We start from the raw sequence: 27,912 nt of genomic DNA on the forward strand, positions 1-27,912 counted from the left end.
GATGGAATCAAGACGATGTTAGCAGACACTGAAGAAAGAATAAAAATGGGAAACGAAGTTGCAAGCAGTCGATGTTAAAATATTCTACACAGTAAATCTAAATCTCGCTTGAGGACAAGCTACAGCAGGCATGGATTAGACATTAGAATTTGAATAGGGAGACAGCCCAAGACCCTGAGACGGCAATGACGTTATTGGTTGATGTGAAGGCTCAATGTTACTAGAGGGCCAAACATGGTTGTCCTTATCGGAAATCCGTTCTAAAAAAAAATTAAAATTTGTTAAAATTTAATTCCCTTCATTTTTTTTCATATTCATATCGGCCGAAATGCAACATATAACGCTTGATGCATCACTGAAAGGGTTACGAGCAACATCAGAATGCAAGGGTCCGCCGTTAGCAGTTCTTACTCCTTAGGGATAATTCATTATCCTGTAAGAGGAGTTAGCAGTTCTTCTTTTCAGGATGACCCCCTATCTCTTAGATATAGATAAGATGGGCAGTTGTCATCTCCCTCATGGAAACAAAAAATGGGTTTAAAAATTCGGATCTGGTATAGCAGAAAGTCGGTGACTTCTTTTTCGAAGAACTTCTGAAATAGACAAGCAGTATTGCAGGTGGCAACAAGATATCAATCAATAAAAAATCAATAGAACATGAAGGCCGAGCTAGATTAGGATGCCATGATCTATATTTGCTTCTCAAACCTCAGTTTTTCTAATGGTCTCCATCATTTATTGTCTCAACTTCTGAATAGCATGCTCTTCTGGTAACAAATGGCCTTACTTTACTAGTTAATCATCTCAATCATTAACTGTTGCATTATGCAAATGACAATAGAAGACAAAGAAAAGGCTGTAGAATAGCATTAGAAAGAGGTTCAAAACAGGAGCTGGGTCTCCTCTTCTTAGGGAATTGTGTAAGCTGCTGAATAGACAGTGCACGGGAGAGACAAGCCTTCTGCATAAAAGACAGTGTTTCATCAGTTCTGGTCTCTCTTTGCAGCATCACCTTCCTTAACTTGCTACCATGGAAGCTAAAACAAATAAAAAATTAACACAAGAATAGATGAATCTCATTCAAGACTCCTACACGGTGTTATTGTTCTTTGTCTATATCTCAACTCTTTATCATTTCGATGCATTGAGGCTAATAATTTTCCATGATCCTAAGGAACAATTAGTAATCTTTTTTCTTTCTTGTTTTCTTATTTTTATCAACAAAACTAGGTGAAATGGCTTATCAAAAGTTATTGCTCTACCCCATTTCCCTGAGATTTTATGTGATGTGTCTCATCGTCTTCATGTGATTGTATTCTTCAACCATCTTCTGCAACCAGTTATTGATGTACCTCATCATTTTTTTATTAATTGTTTTAGTTATTGCTTTCTTTTCTTTTTGCAAATCCCGGCTTCTAGGGATCCTTTGAATTGTATTCCCATTAAAAACTAAATAAGAACAAGAAGTGGCTTTGGTGACTTCAGTCGTTTTCTTGACACGATGATTAAATCAAACGTCAGAGTAACCAAAGTGACAACAGTTCCTACTCGAGGCCCTGCAAATTATAAAATAGGAAGAAAAATCAGAGAGAGAGAGAGAGAGAGAGAGAGAGAGAGAATTGCAGGAATGGAAAGAAGAGCATGGCTGAGAGGGATATGGGAGATGGTGAAGGAGATGTTATGCCAGAAGATCCTCACCTACCACCTTTCTTCTTCTCCGCTCCTCCTCCCCGATCAATTCACCGGCCTCTCTGTGATCGTTACAGGAGCCACTAGCGGAATAGGACTGTGCACTGCCAGGTCTTCTTCTACCCTCCCACTCATCTTGATCGAATATTTACTTTCGATGTTGTTCTGTGAAGAGCCGGAATTTTAAACCATTTCTTCTTCCGTTTCTTTATTCCGATTTACTCAAAACAATTAACTCCTGTATTGAAAGAAGAAAATTAGAGTAAATCATTGTTCTGGGTTTGATCGATCGAGTCGTTCATGGTTGGTCACTCCCGCCGTATCTAGCACCGTCCTGTTAATCGATCAGATTGGATTGAAACCCAGAACCCAATTTTTTTTTTTTTTTTGTGATAGAAACCCAGCACCCAGTTTTTCTTATCTTCCATTGCTGCCGCCTTCTTTTTTTGGTATCCGTTACTGGTTCCTGATAGAATACTGTTGAAGGGTATTGATTGCAGAGAGCTGGCACTCGGTGGAGCGAACGTGACAATTGCATGCAGAAACACGAAAGCCGCCAGAGAAATTGCACGAGGATGGCAACAGGAGGCGCAAGGCTCCGTGAAGCTAAACGTGGAGGTAACGTAAGCGCGCATTGATTGATATATGTACTTCCGCCATGGCTTGTCTTCTTCCACAGTCCATTTTCCAGACCTGTAACGCTCTCCTCTGCCCATGAACGTAAACATGACGTCAGGTGATGGCGCTGGACCTCCTCTCCCTCTCCTCCGTCCGGAGCTTCGCCGGCGAGTGGGAGCCACGTAAGAAGCCATTGGACGTTCTGATCAACAACGCGGGGATTTTGCGCATGGGAGGTGAATATTCCAGTACCAGAAACTCGCACACGACGTAGAACGATCAGATATGGAATTTACCATGATTAATTCAGAGACGCTAAAAAAAAAAGTGTTTGATGGAACTGGGTCTTGTACTTTTGATGTGAAAAAACAAAAGAATGGTGATGTTTGTCTTTTGTTATCAGAACCGCAGAGATTTTCCAGCGATGGAATAGAACAGCATCTGCAGGTAAACCATGTGGCTCCTGCACTGTTGAGTCTGCTTCTCTTACCTTCTCTCGTCAGAGCCTCCTCTCCACGAATTATCAATGTTAATTCCGTGGTAATCTTTCTACTCTCTTTCTCTCTTCCACAATTATATTAGTCATTCTCAAATTAGCTGGGATGGATCTAATACCCAACTTTAACATCTTTCCGATTAAGATTTTTAATTATTTTTTAAGATTGATTTGATATTTGACACAGGCACATCATTGTTCGGTAGTGGATGCTGAACACTGGAACCTCAAGGTTGAAGACTCCAGATTCAGCAGCATAAGAGCCTATGGAACTAGCAAGCTAGCACAGGTCACAGATCTTAGTCACCTTTCTTCATCTTTTGACTCGTAATGAGAAAAGGGTCTGTTTCATTTGATATTTGCAAACTGGCAACAGGAAATTTTTATTTTTGTTACTCACAGAAGTCAATCTTACGGTCTGTGCTGTTAAAAAGGAAGGGTTTTTTCTGTTCTTTATTTGCAGCTCATGTTCCTCAAGATTCTTGCTAGCAAGCTCTTGGAGAAGAAAGCTTCCATTCAGTGCATAGCAGTGCATCCAGGGATTGTTACAACTAACCTGGTGAGGCTTCATAACTTCTTTTTTACTGGTTTTTAGTTATGGGTTTTTGCTAATTGTGATTATAAGATAGCCAAATCTAAACATCAATTCAAAAATGCTCTTCAGGTTCCTGGGTTTAGAAAGAAATCATTCTGGAGGTTTGATCCAGCTCAAGGTAATGAAATCCCAACAACAATTCATTAATCATAATAAGTTTTTTCCAGGCTAATACTACAGAATTCTTGCCCTTGTTCTTGTTGTTATATATTCAGGGGCAAGAAGTGTTCTTTTCTGTGCCACAGATGATCAGGTTGCAGACAATCTTGTGAAGGGTTTCGCGTACTATTCAAGTAATTGCAAGCCTGGGAAAGTTTCACCCCAAGCGGGAGACATGGAGTCCTGCATGGGAGTTTGGAAGAAGACACTGGAGATCTCAAGGGTTAAACTTGATTACCTTGAGCAAGTGTTGGATGGTGCAAGCAATTGAGATTACTTATGGGATTGGTATAAAGTTTTAGAGGGTTCATTTTAAATCATTTTTATGCCAAAAGGTACCTCTCTTAGTTTTAAATTAATCAATCCATTAACATAACACATAATAAGTTCATAATTTCGTCGATATTGTCATGAAAATCTAAGTCGATCGACACCGCTTTAGCCACCATAATACATGAAAATCACTTCATTCCACATGAATTTAATTTCTGTTTACTTATAAAACACATTTTGTGGGAAAATCACATTGCTATCAAGGCTGCTTAAGTATGATTATAACCTTGTTTTGTTCTTTAGATGAGTAGATAAACTAGAATAATTGTTTAGCAACCACTTTTAAATGGGTGGCACTGTAATCATAAATTGGATGAAACACTCAAGAGATGTTATGGAGGCTTGAAAAAGAGGGTGGGAGATGTGAAAGAAAAAGAAAGCAAAAGACTGTTAAGAGTGATGAAAAGACTGCATGAGCCAATAATAATTGGAACAAAGACTGGAAAGTGGAAAATATGCCAAGGCCTGCCTTCTATTTCACTTCATGCTGAAGTTTACAAACCAATTTCCATTTCTTGCATAAGCTTTGGCCATTGAGTGGAAGGTTCAATTGCACTCAAAAAGACTATGAGTAATTGTTGACTTTTTGGATCTTCTAAGCTTAAAGTCTCTCTCTCTCTCTCTCTCAAAAATTGATAACCTTAATAGTGTAGAAATTTAATCTAGCTTTAAGGTATTACATATCAAAAATATTTGGAAACATACTTATGAGAAAAAAAAATTTGAAACAATATAATAAAAAAATTGTTTATGAGAAAAAAAATATTCGATCTTTTTTTTTTTTCATGCTTGAAAAGGGGAAAATTGGTCGAACATTTTTTGAGAAGTTAGGAGAACTCCAAAATTTATTTATTGTTATTTGGAATTTTGGAAAATATTTTCATCTCCCTCGTTCGAAAAGTAACGTAGAAAGTAGATATTGATACAAACACAACAAGATTTATTCAAAGAAAACCATTATATACTTAAGTTTCTAATGTTAATCACACCATTTCCTTAAAAAAATTCTAATATTACTCCCTTGGAACATTACCTTCCTTGATTTTCAAACTTCATTATTTCATTCCTCTAACCTCAGCTTATTCTTCATTAGGACTAGGAGTGGCATAGAACCGAGTCGGTTCGTGAGCGCCTCGAGCTTCAGCTCGGTTTTGGCTCGGTTCGAGATCCGGATCAGGCTCGTTTAAGTTAACGAGCCGAGCTCGACCGAACCATAGTTCAGTTCGAAAGCTCACGAGCCGGCTCGTTAACTCAACGATGGCCCGAGAGGCGGGAGGTGTCTTCATCTCAACTTCTGGGGAAGCAGGGGGAACAGGGAAACGATGTTCAACAACTTTTTTTTCTTCGATTTCTTCATCCCCCCGTTTATCGTCGCCAATCCTTATCACCACCGAGCCCCTCTCGCAACTTTCTCTCCCTCTTCTTTGTCTCCATCTCTCATTCCCCCCTCCCTGACGCTTCTGTAGCCTTGTCGCCCCCGTCCGCTGTGGTCAACCACCATCGCTAGCACCACACAAAATTTCCCCTTTCCCCGACACTTCTATCGTCACTATCGCCCCACCGCCGCCATTCACTCTGCTCAACCACCATCGTCGGCGCTACACAGAACTCTTCCCCCTCCCCCTTCCCGCACATTTGAGCTGCACATACATGTGAACTCGCACATGCAAGTTTCACACGTGCAAAATTTTCTATTATAAATTATATCATAACCTTGTTATGGTTCTATAATATGTGGTAGAAATATTTCCTCCTTTCCCCCTAAGTAGGAGGGTTATTTCAGAAATCTATCCTACTCCTTGAAAGATTTTTAAAAAAAGGCCTCTACCTTTACTTGTTTAGTACAAGTGGTGGAGTTAATATGCTTACACCTTGGTACTTGGTTCAACATTATCACTTGTTTTCTAGAAGACTGGAAATTTTTATAAACTTGTTTGAGGTACAAATTGGTAAAGAAATTGCATGATGCTGGAAGGTACAATTTGTAGCTCCTCTTATTATTTGAGGTACTCTCTTAATGCTAACTCCACTCAAGTTTATCAAAAGAACAGATTGGTTCTATTTCAGAACTATTCCTGTATGAATCCATGCTCCAAAGAAAAAATAAAAATGGGCATGCAATTAAGTCATCCAAAACCATTTTTCTTAAACTTTTTCTCTGTCTCGATGATCTTGTTTTCCAGTCCTTGAATCAAAACGATCTGATTGAGTACAAATGGTCAAAACTAGAGTTGTTTTTCAAATGAATGTTTTTGTGTTTGATTATTGAACAAAAACTTATGCATAATTATGCAACTTTTATGAATAATTTTATGCATAGTATATAGATAATTTTATGCAGGGTTAATATACAGAAGTTATGCCCAACTTTAAGTAAAGGTTATACCCAATTTTATTAAAATGTATGCATAATTTTATACACAATTTATTTGACATGTATTTTATGCAAAATTTTAAATGTAGGTTGGAGCTCGAACTCAGCTTGAGCTCAATTAAAATTATTGGGCTCGAGGCTAGGCTCGGCTCTAGCTCGAGTTCAAAATATTTAAATCAAGTCCAGGCTCGAACGTAAGTAAGTTTAGGCACGACTCGATTCGATGCTAGGACAAAACTATGCACATAATTTTATTCAAAAGTTATTAAAAAATTTTAAAACAAAAATTCTTACATTCTTTTAAAAAAATGGATGGTTGGAAAGACGTCTCCTCCCTTGACTAGATGATGGTGAGACGTCCCCTTTCCCTTCGTGAGACCTTTCATGATGCATCTCCTATTAGGGGTGGGCACGGGGTCGGGTTCTGCGACCCGAAAACCTGAGGGACAAGTTTCTTTTTCCCTCGCAGATCATGGATGGGGTTCACAAAAAACCCTCGTCAGGTTCGAGTTTGGATTTCGCCAAACCCGACCTGTGGGGTTTTATACCCATAAAAAAAATTAAATGACATATTGGTAATAAAGTCGCATGATTTAATAACATCATTCAAAGTATTTATGGAAATATTTATATCAATAACTTTTTAATGGTGTTTAATACCTTATTTAAAAAAATCCTAAGCTTCTTTATTTGAAACATAGCTATTAAATTTTACGGAAATGGTATTTATGGAAGAAAAAAATTGGCCTTCCATTCAGCTTTCTCTTTCAAATTCAAAACTCAAAATTTCCTCAACATGCAGCCCGTCCCCTCCCCTATCAGCTCCAATCGATTTCCCATCATTTGTCTCCTCCCCAACTGTGTTGCCACCGCCGTCATTCTTACCCTGCCCTCTTATTTCCTTTTCTCCTTCGATCTTCCCCATCCCGCATCAACTGCATTCATCCTTTTGCCAACATGAGTCACTGCCACCGCCACCACCAAGCCGCCAGTTGTCACAAAAATGGTAAGTAATAATTTATTTAACATTATAGAACAATTACTTAAAAAAATGGCAACACAAGTGAGTTGGGATAACTCCTCTAGTCCATAATCGGAATAGAATTGGATACACTTTACATGACCCAACAAGATAAGGGAAACTAAAAAGTGAAGGACAATTTGACCTAAGGAAAAAGTTCACCATGACAAACAAATGAAAGTGATTCCACTAGGGACTATCACCTAAGCATGCTATGTGATCACTCAAGATAAGCATAACCAAATCATAATATCTACCACCAAAAAGGGAAATTTGACTAATTGTAGTGGTGATGTAAAGCAATCATTGAAGAAAAACTCCAATTTGACTAAACCTTGTGCCAATGCCTATCCCCTCTAACTTGTATTTGTGGTTGGACTTTTCTTAAAGGAAGATGACACATTAAGATAAAGACTGTCAAGGTCGATTGATCCCATTTATGTGGTGAATCCAGCCATATGATTTGCATCTTTCTCATCTTTATCACTGTCAGGCTCAAATTGTCACTTCCCACCAACCACATTTTGCCAGGTGGGAGAGGGTCACCTGCCCTTTTGCTCTTTCTTGTCGATGATAAAGGAAGCCCAGAAAGAAAAATATTCTTATCATCATCATCGGATCATGATCGAGCAAATAAGAGAAAGCTGACTGATTTTGGCCGATTACTTTAGTTTAAAATCTTAATCATGGTCAATGTGCTTCTGCTTTTTTTTTCGTTTTTTTCTGCTCTCTACTCGAGAGTGAATGGACCTATGCTAGTTGAGCTAATTTGATGGAGAAGAAGAAGAAGCTATCTGGACCAATCTCACAGCGATTTCATTAAGGGTTTAGAAGAAGAGAACCATCATCGGGTGGACAATTTGACAAACTTTGCTATACAAAGGCCACCAGTTTGGGAGACCAAGGGGTCAAAGATCAACGTCTTTGGGATTAGACTGCTCCTACAGGGCCAGTTGTTTGCGGCCTTGATCTGTTGTAACTCTGTCAGACCAAAAGAATGGCTACCAGTTCAGGAATGGCATTATAAATCAGCCATTGTCACAAGTACTCATGCATCTCTTTTACTCATTGTAAAAGCTCCATAAAACCAGAAGAAAACCCAGATGTAAAAAATCAAAAGGGCTTAACTCAGTGAAATCAATCCTGACTGTTTTTTCCATTTTTCACTTGTTATTTTTCACAATGAATCTGGGAGCGGAAGTTGCAGGAACCCAGTTTGCTCAAACTCACGCACCAGAAGAGCATGTTTAAGTCCAACCACATATTTGGTACGTCCAATTTGGTCCAGTCTTAAGAACAGTTGTTCCTAGCAGTTGAATCGTCAAATTAACTGTTCTTTTTTCTTGATTCACATTGAGAATAGATTCCATTTGCTTGATTTGATTATATCTTAAGAGTCTCATATTGATAGACTTGTTCAAAAGAGGAGAAAGAAGGAGAAGAAGGAGAAGAAGGTTGGAGAGATCACAGGGAGGGAGTCTGGAAGAGGAGATTGTGAGAAAAAGAACAGTCTTCCGTAATTTGAATCCATTAGTTAGAAGTTTCTACTGCTGAAAAAAAAAATCAAATAAAAAATAGTTAGAAATTTCAACATGTGGGCTTCAATGGGCCCAATTCTCATAACATCTTTGAAAAATAATTTTTATAAAGAAATTTAAATATTATTATTTGTAAAACCATTTTATGATAATGGTTTCTCTTAGAATGTAAACCTCCCAAAGATGTAGAAAACACAAATTGTCCAAAATAATCACTTATCACTCATTAAAAATTGGGTCAATTCCTATGATCAAAGTGAAATTAGAAGGTGATCAGGTTCATGGGTTCGAGGCTCAATTACCCAATCAAATGATCACTCATCCTATGTGTTATACACACATAATATGTTTTTTTGGTAAAAAATTGATTTAGGAATTTAAAAATAAAAAATATCTTACCCATATATATAATCGGGTAATTTTACCGATTTACCATTTTATCATTTATTAAACGAAAAAAAAACCGTTCCATACCTATTTACCCATTTGACAATTATGCAAGGGTATTATTGTAATCTCCTTGTATACCTATATAGGGGACCTTGTTATGTATGTTATCATATGACTTTTTAATGTCTTCATATATTATAGACATATTGCTATGTTTTTTTTTTCTTTTTGTAAGAATTTTACATATTTTTATTAATTTTTACTATTTTTTCGTTTATTTAACCATTTACCCGATTATAAACCGGGTAAATAAATGAAACCATAATGCCTTAAAAAATAATCGAACAATACCAGAATGATAATCGAAGCAGTATACGAAACAATCTATTCGATTTCGTCTGTATACCGTTTACACCCCTACTTGTAATGATCAACCACCAAATAGATGAACTTCATGGAGTTAAATAATGCATGCACAAATTGGTAAAAATACAAATGAAAATGAATACATGATCACTTCCTAGCAAACACTGTCATCACGGTTTGCATAACAGATCCACATATCTCTCTCTACACTCGAGGAGGTATCTCCATCAAAGACAAGGGAAGATGAGAAAATCTCATTGATCCCTAAAAGCAGTGAAGAAAGATAAAAGTATCAGCTTCTATGGTGGATTAATTCCCAGAGACAATAATTCCAGTTTAGCTAACCCACTCCATGAAATGAACCGAGTCACTACAGCCTTTTGAACCACTGATCTAGTGACTAGTACAATCTTCTGTTTTAGAGTAGTAATATAGCTGGTCATGTTGACAAAAGAAGATCTTTCAAGTCCACAATTTCTAGCAGCAATCATGCAGCCAGAAAGGGACAAAAATGAACCTCAGAAACCTGGTTGTTCTCGGCAGCATTTCCTTTCTATGTAATTTCATTTTCATCTCGACATCAAGAAGGAATTTCTATTTATACTAGGAAATATCTAAGAGATAATTTTTCCAATAAATCATGCATACTCTTTCAAACTTTAAAGAGATGTGGGGAAAAAAACAGTCTTCAAAGAAAAAATACAGCTTCCATGGGTTGTAATCTATTTTTTCACTAGAAGTAGAATAGAAAATTCAAAAGAGGCAGAGTGATGACATCCCACAATGGCCAACATCAATGGGTCTTCAATGGATATGCGTTCAGTGCCTCAACATGTATCAACTGAAGCAGCATAGGACTTTGCAAGAGGAAGGAAAGCATTGCAAGGAAAATTCAGAAGTTCAGTTTTTCAAGTTATTGGAGTGTTAGAAGTATAGTATTAGTTCTTAATGTGCTTAAGTTGTCAGTTTATGATTACTGTATTAGTTTCCTTGGGGTTCCTATTGTATTAGTTTATTGTCCTTGGGGTTCTCTGTGGCAAACTCACCTCGATCAAACAGCCCATGGAACCCCAAGGAATCATGGTACAATAGGATTAGAAAAGGAAAAACTTTGAGACAGAAATTAGGATCAAAGCCAGTTTCTTTAGTAGATTTGGAAGTGACAAAGAAAACAAAGTTTGAACAGAAAGCAACACAATGAATGCACTACTCTCCCATACAGAGAAAAATGCAGAAGAAACGTAAAGGTGAGAGCCATCATGTAAAACCATTATGGTTCCATGTTCACTGAAACTCGTATGCAAATTATTTCTAGCTTTAGAAGCCTTCTTTCTTTCTTTCCACCACCTCCTAGATGTCCATTCCTTTAATACATTTATCTTCTCTTCAGATGTAACATGCCTAAGCATTTCTCGAAAGAACCATAACTTGTGTAGCAGTGAACTCAATACACAACCAACAAGGATATTAAGAATATACAAATGGCAGATTGCATAAATCCACTAGCCAAAACTGGATGATTATAATCTTCTCACAAACATTTCTTCAGCAATCACTAAACTAATCTTGAATCTGGATAAATCATTGATGGTAATAGGGAAAAAAGTTGTTCCATCTGCAACAAAAAGACAACAGCCATCTCCTACAGAGTATTTCTGCAGCATTGTTTTGTTAGCTGCCAAGCGCCACTTTGCAACATCAACCCCTGTGAGGGACCCTGAGTTACCAAGAAGATCAGAGAGCATTCACAACTTAGCACTTGAGAAATAAAACCTACTGATCAATAACAGTTCTCAAGACAAATATGTTATCGCAACAAAATAAATTTGACCAGTTATACACTTAAACTTCTGCAAGGAAAAAATATTTTTCAAGAAAAGCAGCAGAACCAAGGACTTTTAGAATCCTCAGCAGTAACACCTGTTAGGAAATTCACATTTCCTATTCTAATTTGGGTAACATATTTATTATGCAATTATACTTTCTATTATTAATGGAATGGGCTGAAATTAAGTGATCTAATTTTGTTAAGCCCATTAAGGAATGGGCCATGGATGTGGGCCATGAATATGGGCCAATTAAGTCGATACCATAGGGAATTATGGGAACCCTATATAAAGAGACACAACATGGTTATGGTACTCAATATACTAAATCACAGACAGTTTCCTTTTTCCCCATCTGGAAGAGAGACGAAGGTCCCATTAAGGAATAAGGCGATTTAGTTGAGGAAGACCATATCCGTTCTTATAGTTCGTCATAGAGATTTCGCATCAGAAGGCGAAATTTACGGAATGGATCCAAGTATGTTTTTAATTCTACTATTCTAACATGTTGTAAATTCTGAATTAGAATTTATTATTAAAGAGTTCAACAAGTGGTATCAGAGCAGTACATGTTAGATTATTAGGATTTCTAGATTAATTCCATGGAGTGCAAAACTTTTAACTTCTCCACGGAATTCGTCTCCGGCAAGTTCACCTCTGGCACGCGCAGGAAGGCATAGATTGCACTCCTGTGCGCAGTGCGCAGCCGCATCGTCAAACGGTGCAGCGACGCAATCCGCTGCATCGATGCCGCCCCCCCCCCCCCCCCCCCCCACATCCACCCCGCCCACTGTTTTTTTGTTGTTCTCTTTGCGCGTGAGCAAAGAGGGTGAGGGCAACGGAAGAAGTTGTCCGTTGGCAGCGTTTTTTCCATCATCGAAAGGGGAAAAGAGTGTCGAAAAACAACAAAATCGCGCTGTAGCAGTGACGTTCGGCGAGAGAACAGGGGAGGGGCACTGGAGAAACCTTGGACGACAACAGCGCTGTCGTGCCGTTGGGAGCTAGCAGTGCCCATCGGGAGCACTGCCGTGCCCGTTGGGCCACAGCAGTGCCCGTCGGGAGTGCTGTCGTGGCCCTTGGGCGGCAGCAGCGCCTGTCGGGACGGTTGTCGTAGTCGTTGGGCAAATTGCAGCATTGCCATAATAAAAAAAAAAAAACTTGGGGTTTTTAAGACTTACCTAATGAGATTGCTCGGGTGAGTCAATTAGAACCTGTTGCTATAGATCGGGTCGACTCGGGCTAAGCTGGCTCGATCGAGCTGACTTTTGCGTTTGGCGTATATACCCAATAAGGCTGCTCATATTTGTTTGTTATATTTGACTAAATATTTTTTTTATATATATTATATTACAAAACATTTATTGTAGCTCCAAGGAAATAAAGGTCAACGTCGCGGCGCCAATGGGGCAGTGCCACAGTGTTGGGCAATTGAATAAAAAAAAATTATTTTGTTCAGTTGGTCTAGTATTTTCAATCAAATTATTTAAAGCTACATGTTGCCAAAGTAACCTCTGTAGTGTAGAATAATTTGACTAAAAATACATAGATGTTTGTACAGAGTTATTTATGCAAATTGTGCTCGGCCCAAAGGAAGACACAATTTGGCCAAATAAACAACGTACCTGTGATGATAAATGCGTGACAATTATAAAGGTTTTTTATGTGAACAATAGTCGGTCCAAAGAAAGGCTATTATTTGACAGAACTGATTGTCAGTATTTGATCATTGCACTGAGAGTACCACTTACAATTAATTTCTCTGTCCAAAGACTAGGAATTAATGTTGTACTAGGTATCTTGAGATGGGTCCCCAATTTGGATTTTATTTTGTACTTGTCTATTTTTCTTTATATGACATGTTAGTCAATGTGAGTATGCTTGTTTATTTTGTTCTTTATACAGTTTTTGTTGCTACTGCTTCAAATGTTACTACTCAAATAAGCAGCATTCCAATGTTAAGTGGGACGAATTTTAAGGCATGGAAAGATACTGTGGAAATTGTCCTCGGTTGTATGGATTTAGACTTTGCACTTTGGACAGAGCCACCCATTTCTACTTCTGATAACCTCAATGAGGTTAAAATTGAGAAGTGGGAGCGCTCTAACCGAATGTGTTTGATGATTATGAAACGCTCCATTCCGGAGGCGTTTCGGGGCTCTATGACAGAGAGCGAGAGCGCCAAGAAGTTCCTAGAAGAAATTGAACAATATTTTGCCAAGAATGAAAAATTAGAGGCGAGTAGCCTTTTGGCTAAACTCGTTTCGATGAAGTATAAAGGCAAAGGGAACATAAGAGAGTACATCATAGAAATGTCTCATCTCGCATCAAAACTCAAGTCACTTAAGTTAGAGTTGTCTGAGGACTTGCTCGTGTACTTGGTTCTAATCTCTCTTCCTACACACTTTGGCCAATTCAAAGTGAGTTATAACACTCAAAAGGACAAATGGTCCCTAAATGAGCTTATATCTCACTGTGTGTAAGACTGAAAGTGCTCACTTGGCCTCAACCTCTCAATACGAGAAGAAGAAGAGAGGTAAGGATACTGCGGTAGGTTCTTCTCAAACTAAGAAACAAAAGAAGCAGGCTGAGGAGTTTACCTACTTCTTCTGCAAGAAGTTGGGACATATGAAGAAGGATTGTCCCAAGTACGCCGCCTGGCGTGTAAAGAAGGATATGCCTCTAACTTTAGTTTGTTCTGAAGTTAATTTAGCTTCTGTACCTAAAGACACTTGGTGGGTAGATTCTGGTGCTACCACTCACATTAGTATGTCTTTGCAGGGTTGCCTGTGGAGCCGTCCGCCAAGTGATGCTGAAAAATTCATCTTTGTGGGCGACGACAATAAAGTTGCAGTAGAAGCTATAAGAACTTTCAGATTACAATTAACCACTGGATTTTATTTGGATTTATTTGAGACATTTGTTGCACTGTCTTTTAGGCGGAATTTAATTTCTATTTCCATTTTGGATAAATTAGGTTTTTCTTGTTCTTTTGAAAATAATAAAGTTAATCTCTACCAAAATTCAAATTTTGTTGGTTCCGGTCCCTTAATTGATAATCTATATATGTTTGATGTTGTTAGTTCCTATAGAGAAATATTGCAAATTAATTCACGTGGTACGAAGCGAAAATTAAGTGAGAATTCCGCCACATTATGGCACAAGACATATCTCTAAACAGAGAATTCACAGGTTTGTGTCGGATGAAATTCTTGAACCCCTAGATACCACAAACTTCCAAGTTTGTGTTGAGTGCATCAAGGGGAAACAAACAAATGTTAGAAAATTAGGTGCCGAAAGAGCTAGAGATGTCTTAGAACTTATACATATAGATATTTGTGGTCCATTCCCTATAGCTTCATGGAATGGCCAACAATACTTCATTACGTTCTCTAGATTTGGTTACCTATATTTAATAAATGAGAAGTCACAATCCCTGGACGTCTTCAAGTCTTTCAAAGCTGAGGTTGAACTTCAACTTGGAAAGAAAATCAAGGCTATCAAATCCGACCGTGGTGGTGAATACTACAGACGGTATGATGGATCAGGAGAACAATGTCCAGGACCCTTCGCGATTTTCCTCAAATAATGTGGAATTGTTCCGCAATACACCATGCCGGGCAAACCCAGCATGAACGGTGTTGCAAAGCTACGAAATCGAACTCTTAAGGATATGGTAAGGAGTATGATCAGTCATTCCTCTTTGCCAGAGTCACTTTGGGGGGAGAAGCTCTCAAGACCGCAGTGTACATTCTTAACAGGGTACCGAGCAAAGTAATTGCCAAAACCCCCATGAACTTTGGACAGACAAAAAGTCTAGCATTAGACACTTGCCCATTTGGGGTTGTCCAGCTGAGGCACGACCTTATAGGCCACATGAAAGAAAACTAGACTCAAGGATGGTTAGCTGTTATTTTGTTGGTTACCCTGAACACTCTCGGGGTTATAAGTTTTACGATCCCACATCACGATCCTTCTTTGAAACGGGAAACGTGAGATTTATTGAGGATATTGAGTTTGGAGGGGAAGAAAACATAAGGAATATTGTCTTTGAAGAAGAATCTGTTATTGATAGTAATCAGGTCTTCATACCTATTGTCGTTCAAGACACAGTTCAGGCACTAGAGGACAATGTTCAGGCTCCTATTCTTGACATTGTTCCAGATCAAGACAACAGTGAGATTATTCCTCTTGCACCACCTTTAGTACAAACTCAACAACCTTAAGAAGTGTCATTAAGGAGATCCACTAGAGAGAGGAGAAATGATAGTCCAGATGATTATGTCATATTTCTCCAAGAACATGAGGATGGCGTCAGATTGACAGAAGATGACCCGATTAACTTATGTCAAGCTTTGTGCAGTTCTAACTCTCAAAAGTGGATTGATGCCATGAAAGATGAGATAAAGTCTATGAAAGACAATGACGTTTGGATCTCATTGAGTTGCCTAAAGGTGTAAAGCCCATTGGTTGTAAATGGATATTTAAAACCAAGAAGGATTCAAATGGCAATGTCGAGAGATATAAGGCCCGTCTAGTCGCTAAAGGCTTTACTCAAAGGGAAGGCATAGACTATAAAGAGACTTTCTCTCCGGTGTCTTCGAAATACTTTTTTAGAACAATAATGACACTAGTGGCTCATTTAGATTTAGAGCTACATCAGATGGATGTCAAAACTGCGTTTCTCAATGGAGACATTGATGAGACGATTTATATGGTACAACCAGAAAACTTTGTATCTGGTGATCCAAAGTCTATGGTCTGTAAATTGAAGAAATCCATCTATGGTCTCAAACAGGCTTCCCGTTAATGGTATCACAAATTCCATCAAGTCATAACCTCGTATGGTTTTGAGGCGAATGTTGTTGATGATTGTGTATATCATAAGTTCAGTGGGAGTAAATACATCTTTTTGATATTATATGTCGATGATATTCTACTCACTAGTAGTGATATAGGCTTACTGCACAAAACCAATAAATTTCTGATGAAGAAATTCGAGATAAAAGATCTTGGTGATGCCTCTTTTGTATTAGGTATACAGATACTTAGAGATCGTTCTCAAGGTATCCTTAGGTTGTCACAAAAGAGCTATATTGATAAGGTGTTGAGTAGATTCGACATGAAAGATAGTAAACCAGGAGACACACCCGTCGCTAAAGGAGACAAGTTTAGTCTCAAACAGTACCCTAAAAATGATTTTGAAAGAATAGAGATACAGAAAATTCCCTATGCCTCAATAATAGGGAGTTTAATGTACGCTCAAGTTTGTACTCGTTCCGACATAACATTTATAGTAGGAATTATGGGCAGGTATTTGAGTAATCCGGGTATGCAACATTGGAAGGCAGCCAAACGCGTAATGCATTATTTGAGGAGAACAAAAGACTACATGCTTACTTATCGGAGATCAGACAATTTAGAGATCATTGGGTTCTCTGACTCCGACTTTGCTGGATGCCAAGATAGCAGACGCTCCACATCAGGCTACATCTTTATGTTGGGTGAAGGAGTTATCTCATGGAAGTCTGCTTAGCAGACTCTCATAGCTTCTTCAACCATAGTTGTAGAGTTCATTGCTTGTTTTGAGGCATCCAACCACGGAATATGGTTGCGAAACTTTGTCACTAGGCTATGAGTGGTAGATAGCATTGACAAGCCATTAAAGATTTACTGTGATAATAACTCGGCGGTACTTTATTCTAACAACAACAAGAGCTCGACGAAGTCAAAGTTTATTGACATCAAGTTTCTAGTTGTTAAGGAGAGAGTTCAAAATAAGCAAATTTCTATAGAACATATATGGACAAACTCTATGCTAGCAGACCCATTAACCAAGGGTTTACCGCCTAAGGTCTTTCATGAGCACATTGCTCATATGGGCATTATTTCTGAGGATACCTTGGTTTAGTGGGAGTCATTTTTGTACTATATGTTTGCTTTAGACATTGCATTTTTTGATTTTTTAATAAAATTGATTGCTTATTATTTTATTTATGAACTTGCTTGTGTTTTTCTATGTGCAACGTTGACATTGCATTAAGGACTATGGAAAAATCTCACTAAAGAATAAAGAAGGACCAGTTGGAAATAGGCATGTTTGAGATCACATTGCATGTAATTTCCATGCTACTCATCCATATTTGATCTATGTCATTGAGTGTATTAGTATGGTGATCATCGTGGTTTAGTCACGAATGTAATGTGATGAAAGTTGCGGTGGTTCCATTATTAATATATACGATGATTCTATTATTAATAGTATACAGATGCGCGCCTAAAGAATTGTAATATAATTGTTTTAGGAATGATATGTAACCCAAGTGGGAGATTGTTAGGAAATTCACATTTCCTATTCTAATTTGGTTAACATATTTATTATGCAATTATATTTTCTATTATTAATGGAATGGGCTGAAATTAAGTGATCTAATTTTGTTAAGCCCATTAAGGAATTAGCCAATTGAGTAGACCATAGGGAATTATGGGAACCCTATATAAAGAGACACAACATGGTTATGGTCCCCAATATACTAAATCACACATACTTTCCCTTCTCCCCATCCGGAAGAGAGACGAAGGTTCCATTGAGGAATAAGGCGATTTAGTTGAGGAAGACCATATCCGTTCTTATAGTTCGTCATAGAGATTCCGCATCAGAAGGCGAAATTTACGTAATAGATCCAGGTATGTTTTCAATTATAATATTCTAACATGTTGTAAATTCTGAATTAGAATTTACTATTACAGAGTTCAACAACACCTGCTTCTACATTTTCGCTAATGCCCTAAAGGATAGTTCCTTGTATCTTGTTCTGAAAATGACACCAATATACCATAAGAAACCAGCCCCGACAAAATTCTCCAGATAATCCAAGACAACAAACACCACCACTGGAAAGGAAACAGGAGAAACAAAATACCTAGTAAGGATGTTTAACGAGATCAAATCTGTACATGTCATTTTTGGCTTGCCTCAATTTCCTGTCAAACCCTAAACCAATATTGACAAGACTGATGATACTTTTGGCAAGGCCATATAATCACACAAGTTGTAAACAATAATAAGAAAAGAAGACTGGGATACTCGTTTTAGTCATCACCAAATCTTAGGCGTACAACAACTTCAAATAAGCAAGCACTACCAATGCGTACATAAAATCCAGAGAACGTTAAAGGGAGCAGAGGCCAAAACCAAACATCGCGATGTTCTCAATAATCATTTCTTTCACATTCCACAACTCTCGGGTTTCAACCTACAGCTCAATTGGGAAGAAGAGTCCTCCAACAAGCCTCCTTTATTTCTAGTCCAGATGCAAACTACAGCTGAGTGAGAAGTATAAGTCTATATTACCTGCAACCATATGCAAACATAAAATGGGAAAGTAATCAAATGAATCAAGAATATCATGTGCACTCACCTTCCCTTCCTGATATGCTTTAGAACAAGCAATCTAAATATGGGCTAGGATAGCAAAGAACCCTGGTAGGAATACAACCTTCTTAAGCTTACACTTTTATATATTTTATATATATAATATGCAAAAATTATGAGTATATAATATTTTATATTTTTTTATATCTATAGAATATTTTAAGAGGTGTTATTGTAATTTTATTTAATACCCTATGATATCTATGGATTAGCTAAATTAACATTGTTAATAGGTTCATAATATGTTTTTGTCAAGACAGTTTAGCCTTGTTTTATTGCCTATACAAAACTAATAAACTGATTTGGTTTACAATAAAAATTCATTTCGTATTTCGTTGAATTATTTTATAGCCTCGAAAGTGAAGGGCGAGTTAGGTTCGATTGCCTCATTCTCTTCCCCTTCCCCCTGTTCTTACAAAAATATGAGCTTGACCGAAAGAAGGGAAAGGGATCTCTACCCTCTTGCCTTGATATTGTCCTTACTAGGGGAGGGGGAAATAATAAGGTTTTGTTCGGTGAAGTTGGGATTGTGTTTATGAACATGATTGAAAAATAAGGAGTGGAATAGTAAGTTTTGGAAAACTTACTTTAATTGTTGTTGTTGTTGTTGTTCGTATAATAATATAATTTGTACAAATCATACAAGTGTCTTGTCATGAATCGATGCATCAAAATAAGGCAACATTTTGATAGGAATGTGAAAGTTAATTATTTTTGTATGTTAGTATGCGCAATGAAAAATATAGTGAAAAATAAATTTTAATGTTAATATATAGTAAAAAGTATAGTAGAAAGTACATAAGAAATTTATTAATTCAATAATCTAATAGATTTAAATTTTATAAGATACTTTTATTTATTTTTATTATTAAGTTAACATAGATTTTAATTTGTATAAATTAATAAATAAATATAATTTTTATTTATTTAATTAAATATATAAAAATAAATACGTAAACAAAATTTAATTTTATAATATCCAAAATTTAATCAAATTTTTATTTTTTAATATTTAAATTCTCATTCTTAAAAAATATGAATTAAATATAATATTAAAATTCATAAATTTATGTAAATAAAAAGAGGGTATTTTATTATAAAAAATACTTTTATAGATTTCATTTAGTAGGTATTTTTAGTTAACTAAAATAATTTATATTTTAACCTGTTTGAAATTAATAAAACAATTGAAATCAATTAATCTTATTTAATTAATTAAATACAAAAAAAATTGATTAAAAAATCCTTACTTTTATGATATCCAAATGTTAATCAAATTATTGATTTTCCAATATCTTAAAATATTCATAAAATATAATATTAAAAAAAAGTTTTATATAAATAAAAAGGGTATTTTATTATATAAAATCAATTGAATATATTTAAATTTTATTTTAGATAGTTTTATTTGGCTAGACTAAAATAAAATTTAACATCTTTAAATTAATGAATAACTTTATAAATTAAAATTTATTATTTATTTAATCAAATATATAAAAAGTAAAATGATTAAACAAATACTTACTTTTATAATATCCAAATACTCAATCAAATTGTTAATTTTGTAATATCTAAATTATCACTATTAAACTAGAAAATAAAATATAATTATTAAAATCATAAATTTATATAAATAAAAAGGGGGCTATTTTATTATATAAAATTACTCTGATTGATTTAATTTTTATAAAATAATTTTATTTAACTATTCTGATAATATTTTAAAAAAAAATTTATATAAATAAAAGGGTATTTTTTATATAAAATGAATTTAATATATTTAAAATTTATTTTAGATAGTTTTATTTGACTAAACAAAAATAAAATTTAACGTGTTTTAAATTAATGAATATCTTTATAAATTAAAATTTATTATTTATTTAATAAAATATATAAAAAGTAAAATGATTAAACAAATACATACTTTTATAATATCCAAATACTCAATCAAATGGTTAATTTTGTAATATCTAAATTATCACTATTAAACTAGAAATCAAATATAATTATTAAAATCATAAATTTATATAAATAAAAAGGAGGCTATTTTATTATATAAAATGACTCTGATTGATTTCATTTTTTATAAAATAATTTTATTTTAACTATTCTGTTAATAAACTAAGATAAAATTAAACATTTTAAAATTAATAAATAGTTTTTAAAATAAAGAACATAATAACAATTTACGGGATGCTCAGATAAGTAAGCTTTTTGCTTTTCTTTGGGAAGAAAGAAGTCTAGGGCTTTGTCTTATCGAAAAAGAGAAACCCCCGATGGTGTCGGCACCAGCGGTGGAGGCTACCGCGAGGACCGTCCAATGTTGGGCTCTACCCCTACAGATTACCAGCGTCGGAGCAAATATTTTCAAGAATGCCACTAGAACCCTAAACCTCGGATATTTTTGTCGACGAGGAGGCTACAAAGTGTATATATATACTTCGAACGAGGGTTCATGCGAACGACTTCTCTAAAGCCCTAAACTCTTTAGGGTTTTCCCAGTTATTTTTCTGATAGTCTTTCGTCTATCGTAGTATTCGCTTATCATATCTATAGGTAAGAAAGGCTCTTCATTGTCGAAATGCATGTTTGTATATTGCACTTTGTTACAGATAGGCTGTCGAATGATATTGAGCTCTTATGCTGCATATTCTTCTTAGATTTTGAAACGGTTTCATGTTTCTCGACTTTTTTAGCCTATTATTGATTTTTGCTTGGGTATGTTGTTGCTGCTTTGATCTCTCCAATTGAATGTGTCGTTGTACCTGTTATTTTACTCTGCCGTACGAGCGGGTGCTACAAATGACTAAAGATTTGTTTTACTTGTTTGATTGTTTTTAATATACGGGTCGTGGCGTGAACTTCAGCAGAAATTATGTTGTGTTGTAGTGTTTGTCGGCAAAGTGTTAGTCCGTTACTGATACCATCGGTTTCATATTTCTAGTGATTATTATGAAGTTTAGATTGTTAGTCTTAGCTTCTGACACTGTCTATCTTTTTCTTCCCATCGTTATGTCGTTCTTTGATATATATATATATATATATATATATATTTATATATCTACACTTATAATTCATTCGAGTAATTCTATTTTATATTCTTGAACTTCCATAGTTACTTCAGTAGCTTAGAACCGTTTTACAATTGTGTTTAACAGAACATCGTCTAGTCGCAGCTTACCCTATAGTAACTGATATAAACATGGGGAAGTCTAGCAAGAAATCCAATGTTGAGGTATATTTTTTATTTTAATTTTTTCATATTCATATTTTATATCTGTCTGTTACTTGACTTCTGACATTTCATGCGTCTTGTGTCTTACTCCGGTGATCCTTCCAAGAAGGTTGCTGCAACTCCCATGGAAGTTTCTCCAGCGAAATCTGCAAAGAAGAGTTAGTTTTCATTCTTTTTCTAGTCCTGCATTTCAGTCCATGCTTTATTTCTCTCTTTTTTTTTTGAAATTAGAATGTTGGCATTCTTGATATTCAGGTAAGAGGGAAGCAGAGGCAGCACTTGAGAAACAGGTTACTGCCAAAAAGCAGAAACGAGAAGTAGAGGCTGCAATTCAGGTGCAGAAGGGTAGCAGGAAAGGAAAACCTGTTTTTGAAGTTGTGCCTAAAAAGAAGCAAGAGACAAGCAGCTTAGAGGATAGTTCATCTGAATCCGAAGAAGAGGTGTCTTCATATTTAAAACAAATTTTGTTACTTGTACCTTTTATTAACCTTGAAGCTTTTTCATCAATGAGATTTACCCTGAAGTTTGTTATGGGTTATTAGCTTTTTTGAGCTAGATATTTCACTTTCCTACTTATTTGTTTTTATTGGATCACAATTATCTAAGTCTTGGGTCAACTATATTTAGTTTGGGTGAGCTACTTACCACTCTTTCCTCTATATGCGTCGCTTCGTCACTGTTTAAAAATTGTGTTGCTTCTCACTGTTCAATGTCCTAAAAAGCATTTCCCCGACTCTCTAGATGTTTTGCTTACAAAGTTCACTCATATACACTGATGCATGGGATTGCAAATGCTAATCTGTGCTTCCAGCCATCTATAGCCTTCTTATGTTTTACATCTCATTAGTATCTTCCTCCTCTTGCATGGTCAAGTCTGGCACCCTAGGTAGGAGTTTCCGGTGGGGTGTTGCTTGCCCCCCTCAATCTGTGCCTGGAATCAATCTCTAGACTTTATGTTCTTGTGCAAGTCATATCATGAATTTAGACGAGTAGTTTTATAGCACTACGTTTCTAAGGCTGTCTTGATTATCTTCATCATTTACTTTCTAATTAGATTCCCCTCTTAATGCTATATCATTTGCAAGTTCATACATCAATTTAATATGGACAATTATCCACATAAAGTGCCTAAAGTTATTATTTTCATGAAATAATTATATAAATAGGTTTAAAGCTGTATGAGAGGAGGTGCTTAATTGTCTGTTACATTTTCTTTGTCAATTTTCTTAGCTTGTATTTACTCTTTTATCAGGAGGTTGTTGCTAAAGCTGCTGTTCTTTCAAAGAAACCATCCTCTGTTGTCTCCAAAAATGGATCTGCTGGAAACTTGAAGAAAGCAAAACCAGCTAGCAGTTCTGAATCTGAGAGTGATTCTGATGATGATGAAGTGAGTTTCAAGTAGTACCGGTCAACTTCTATTGAACTCTATTAGCTGTTTATCATTTTCATGTACAACAGTACTTCCTGTTTCTGATGGTGCACCGACTACATTTTATTGCAGTAAAAAATATTTTCTTCCTTGTATTTTCTGATGTTCTTCAGTCTGTTAATTCGTTCTTTTGCAATTACGTTCAGGTTCCTGCAACTAAGGTTAGTAAGCCAGCAGCAAAGGCTAATGGGTCTGTTAATGCTTCCAAGAAGCAGGAATCAAGTGGCAGTTCTGATTCTGATAGCAGTTCAGATGATGAGGTGATTACTGAGTTCTGTTTTAGATGTTTATTATTGTTTTAATTTTGAGAGTGATAGAGGACACTGATCATATGCTTTACAATAGCCAAAGAAGGTTCTGTCACAGCCTAAAAAAGTACCTATTGCCCCCAAAAAGAAAGTGGAATCAAGTGATGAGTCATCTGATAGTGAATCTGAGGAAGATGGGGTAAGCTTCTTGTTTTCTTTTTATTTCTTTATTATCAAATTTTATTAAGTGGCATCTAAAATCACAAATGCTGTTATTCCTAAAGCAAAGAAAGAATTGAGTGAGAGCTGAGAGAGTTCGGAGAGTGAATCTGATGAATTAGTGCAACATTTGATGTGTTTTTGTCACCATGGGAAACTGCATGAAGAATTGTGCTTACTTTTGGTGTGAATTGATATGTAGTGAAATAAAACTGTCTTGTTTATGCGGTTAAATGAAATGACTAAATATAGAGCGGTTTGCATATTTTGGTAGAATGCTTCAGCCAAAGTTCCTCCTGGACCAAAAAAAGCTGCTGCTTCCGCACCCCCAAGGAAGGAAGAATCTAGTAGTGATGGTTCAGATTCTTCAGAAAGTGATTCAGAAGATGAGGTAAATGAAGTCTTGTTTAGCATGTAGTAGAACTTTTATTTATTAATTCAATTATGTTTGTCTTATGATGCGTCATTTCTTGCAGAAAGTCACAGAAAAAGCACCAGCTCCTTCGACGGCACGATCCAAAACTGCTCCTGCTGTTGCCTCAACGAAGAAAGAAGAATCTAGTGAAAGTACAGATAGTGACTCTGAGGATGATGTGAGCTTTGGATTTTCTTATCTAATTTACAATTCTCAAGAGCATTTGCTTGTTAAGTGGATTGGTTTATTTAAGACTTGTATCTCTTTTTTGATATTTCGATTTTTTTGCTTTTTTGTTTTGTTTCATATTTATTTATTTCTCTTCCTTTTTCTTATGATGTCAACTACTTTGTAATTAATTTGACATCATGATGCAGGAACCTGCCAAAGTAGTTCCTGCCAAAAGAAGTGCCCCAGCAAAGGAACCTAAACAGGTAAAGTTTAGCTTCATTGGCATTATGTTTGTTTGGTTTTGTGATTGTCTGCTTGTTGGTTAGGTTCTGTTCGAGGACAGTGTTTCTGGTCATCTAAACATTTCTCCAGAATGTGTTTTGGACCTTAATGAAAGTATTATGTTTCTTTCTTTATACATGATCCCTTAAAGAACTATGTTCTGATGCTGTGTAATGTCATTACAATTTAATCAGTTGCTGAGGTGGTAAAGTCAGAGTAGAACACAGCAGCATAGATTATTTATTTGTAAACAAGGTCTCAAATGGCTGCCTAGGTGTTATATTGTATTTTAGTTAATACAAAGACATAAGTTTCTGGGTGGTGCATATTCTTTTTCATACAAAAGGTCTCTGAAGTTTCCCCTTCCAAAATAAGCAGGCACCTTTAAAGGCAGCTAAGAAGGAAAGCAGTGATGAAGAAGAGGATGATAGCTCAGAGGAAAGTTCCGATGAAAAGCCTCAAGTGAAAAAATTGAAAAAATTGAAAGCCCCAGCTCCTTCAAAGATTGTCAAAAAGGAGAGCAGTAGTGATGAGGATGAGACTTCTGATGACGAGCCTCAAACTAAAAATCAGAAAACACCAGCTTTACCAAAGGTTGTGAAAAAGGAAAGCAGCAGTGATGAGGATGATAGCTCTGATGAAAGTTCAGACGATGAGCCTAAGGCACAAGAGAAGCAGGTGGTATTTTCTCATTTTTTAATTGTGAATTCAGTGGTATTAATAACATAATAGGACTTAACTTTCCAATATCAATGAGTTAGGTTTCTTGGTTTATTTTTTACTGTTTTACTGTTGCAGCCAATCAAAGCTCCTGCAAAGAGTAGTAATGATGATGATGATGATTCTTCTGAGAAAGAAAGTGAGGAAGAACATCCTGCCAAGACTCCAAAGAAAAAGGTGAAATTTTATTCTCATTGGTCATAATATTTGTAGTTTTTATTCAAAAACATTTTCGTTTAGTATCATCTGATCAGTGGCAACATTTTCTTAATCATCTGACCAGCAAAGCATCTTGGAATTGTAATCTTGTAGGCCAATGATGTTGAAATGGAAGATGCCTCAATAGGAAAGCAGACTGCTTCAAAATCTGAAAAGAAAGCTGTAGGTTGCTTGCTCATTATAATTTTCAAACTACTGACCTGCACAATTGAGAGCTTGATGGATGCTTTTTTGTATTTTCTGTAGCCTAAAACTCCTGCCACTCCTCAAGCTCAAACATCTGGCTCGAAAACGCTTTTTGTTGGCAACTTGTCCTTTAGTGTTGAACGTCCTGATGTGTATGCTCTCTCCCTCTGTGTGTGTGTGTGTGTGTGTGTGTGTGTGTGTGTCAAGGGTAGTTGTCTTGTGGTCAATTGCTTTATATTTTCTGCTGCTTGCCTTGATTCTTGCATGTGAGTTATGACAGTTGAATGTTCCTTAATTCTTCAGGGAGGAATTCTTCAAAGACGCAGGTGAAGTTGTTGATGTTCGGTTTGCTATAGGTGAGGATGGGCGTTTTAGGGGTTTTGGGCATGTTGAGTTTGCTTCTGAAGAGGCAGCACAGGAGGTAAACTTTTTAAATGATTCATTTGAATAAATTGAATTCCTGACATCTCCTCAAGTCTGTAGTTGGTTTCTTTCAAGAAGACATGAGGAACAGTTGCTAGAACACAATTTCTTTTCATATTTTTGTATTTCCTTTCATGTTCTTTTCCTTTGGAATCCTTCTTCTGATCTAGTTATATATTAATGAAATATGTGGGACTAGGCTCTTAAACTGAACGGTGAAGATCTGTTAGGCCGTGGTGTGAGACTTGATCTTGCTCGTGAGAGAGGTGCATACACTCCTCAAAGCGGGTATTTCCCCTTGCTCTCCTAAAAAACAATGAAGTTTGTGTTGTCTAACTGGAAGAACATAACCTGCATCTTTTGCTTTTGCTGACCCATTGCTCTATATACACTATGCAGCAAAGATAACAGCTCATACCAGAAAAGCGGTAGAAGTGAGCAGGGGAAGACTATATACATTCGTGGGTTTGACAAATCTCTTGAAGAAGATGCGGTGAATTTTTGTACTTTTTATTTTAATTTTAATTTTGAAGTTCAATTTTTTACTCCGTGCTCTAGCGATGTGCTGATATTTTGGAGGTTGCTGATTGCAGATTCGAAGTGCTTTGGAAGAGCATTTTGGCTCCTGTGGAGAGATTACTAGAGTTTCTATCCCAAGGGATTATGACACTGGTGCTCCCAAGGGGTATGTTGAACTTCACAATAAGCCATTTTAACTCTTTGAGTTATTTTTCAATGTAAATTAGTACCACTGATCTTTTGTGCTGAGGTATTTCATTTCCATTTTTATCAGGCTTGCTTACATGGACTTCAGCAGTGATGATGGTTTCTCCAAGGCTTTGGAACTCAACGGTTCAGATATCAATGGCTATGATCTGATGGTGGAGGAGGCAAGGCCAAGGGCTGATAATCGTGATGGTGGTGGTCGAGGTGGTGGCAGAGACAGTGGTGGTCGATTTGGCGGCAGAGATAGTGGTGGTCGATTTGGTGGTAGGCGTGGTGGGGGACGCGGTGGTGGAGGTCGTGGTTTTGGGGGACGAGGTGGTGGTAGAGGTCGTGGGACACCTGGCAAACCCAGCATGGCTACCCCGGGTACCGGTGAGTAAACACTTTTTTTTTTTATGGTTTCTCCTGTTTCAGCATAAGCCCTGCATAGCTCTTTAAATTGTTACTGCAATAAACCTTCCTAGGATGTAATTCTTTAGTTGATTAGTATCATTGAAATGCCTGAAGGGTCTATTATATGCAGTCGTGTTCCATGCATCATATATACTCTTTTATCTTTATTTGATTCAATATCTTTGTGCAGGGAAGAAGACTACTTTTGACGACTAAGTGGACTCCGGGAGCCCTGTAATTTTGGCGGATATTTATGGTTTATAGTTAGTTATGTTGTGAGTTTGCCATTCGTAGTGTGGATGAATTGATGTTAATTGGGATAGTATCTTGACGTTAAAGATAATTCATTACTCTTTTTATTTTTCGAGTTTACCTACGTTAATTGCTTTAGTTACATCGTTAGAAGCTC

At 36.4% G+C, this 27,912-nt stretch overlaps 2 protein-coding genes across 3 annotated transcripts; both read left to right on the forward strand.

Annotated features, from left to right (window-relative positions):
* Nucleotides 1-1,627: 1,627 nt before the first annotated feature.
* LOC137952785 (dehydrogenase/reductase SDR family member FEY-like) lies at nt 1,628-3,828 on the forward strand. Its single transcript, XM_068799851.1, has 8 exons — nt 1,628-1,800; nt 2,190-2,307; nt 2,426-2,543; nt 2,711-2,847; nt 2,991-3,092; nt 3,267-3,368; nt 3,465-3,516; nt 3,614-3,828. The coding sequence occupies exons 1-8, from the start codon at nt 1,628-1,630 to the stop codon at nt 3,826-3,828; spliced, it is 1,017 nt and encodes a 338-aa protein (XP_068655952.1).
* A 17,466-nt stretch (nt 3,829-21,294) lies between these two features.
* LOC137952967 (nucleolin 2-like) lies at nt 21,295-27,879 on the forward strand. Of its 2 annotated transcripts, none has more exons than XM_068800108.1 (20): nt 21,295-21,393; nt 21,996-22,072; nt 22,179-22,230; nt 22,328-22,512; nt 23,325-23,459; nt 23,648-23,761; nt 23,847-23,948; nt 24,243-24,359; nt 24,445-24,561; nt 24,761-24,817; nt 25,215-25,514; nt 25,635-25,733; nt 25,869-25,937; nt 26,022-26,113; nt 26,265-26,382; nt 26,584-26,672; nt 26,784-26,877; nt 26,978-27,069; nt 27,178-27,482; nt 27,694-27,879. In XM_068800108.1, exons 2-20 carry the CDS (start codon nt 22,040-22,042, stop codon nt 27,717-27,719), a joined length of 2,196 nt encoding a protein of 731 aa, XP_068656209.1. In that variant the 5' UTR covers nt 21,295-21,393; nt 21,996-22,039; the 3' UTR covers nt 27,720-27,879. The 2 variants fall into 2 exon arrangements, with proteins under 2 accessions (XP_068656209.1, XP_068656210.1); XM_068800109.1 differs by having other exon boundaries at nt 22,182-22,230.
* Nucleotides 27,880-27,912: the final 33 nt, after the last annotated feature.

The sequence above is a fragment of the Aristolochia californica genome, unplaced genomic scaffold (assembly GCF_029961685.1).
Source record: "Aristolochia californica isolate CCGP_79_NKW_82.1479 unplaced genomic scaffold, dmAriCali1.0.hap1 SCAF_16, whole genome shotgun sequence".
In the NCBI taxonomy this organism is placed as follows: Eukaryota; Viridiplantae; Streptophyta; class Magnoliopsida; order Piperales; family Aristolochiaceae; genus Aristolochia; species Aristolochia californica.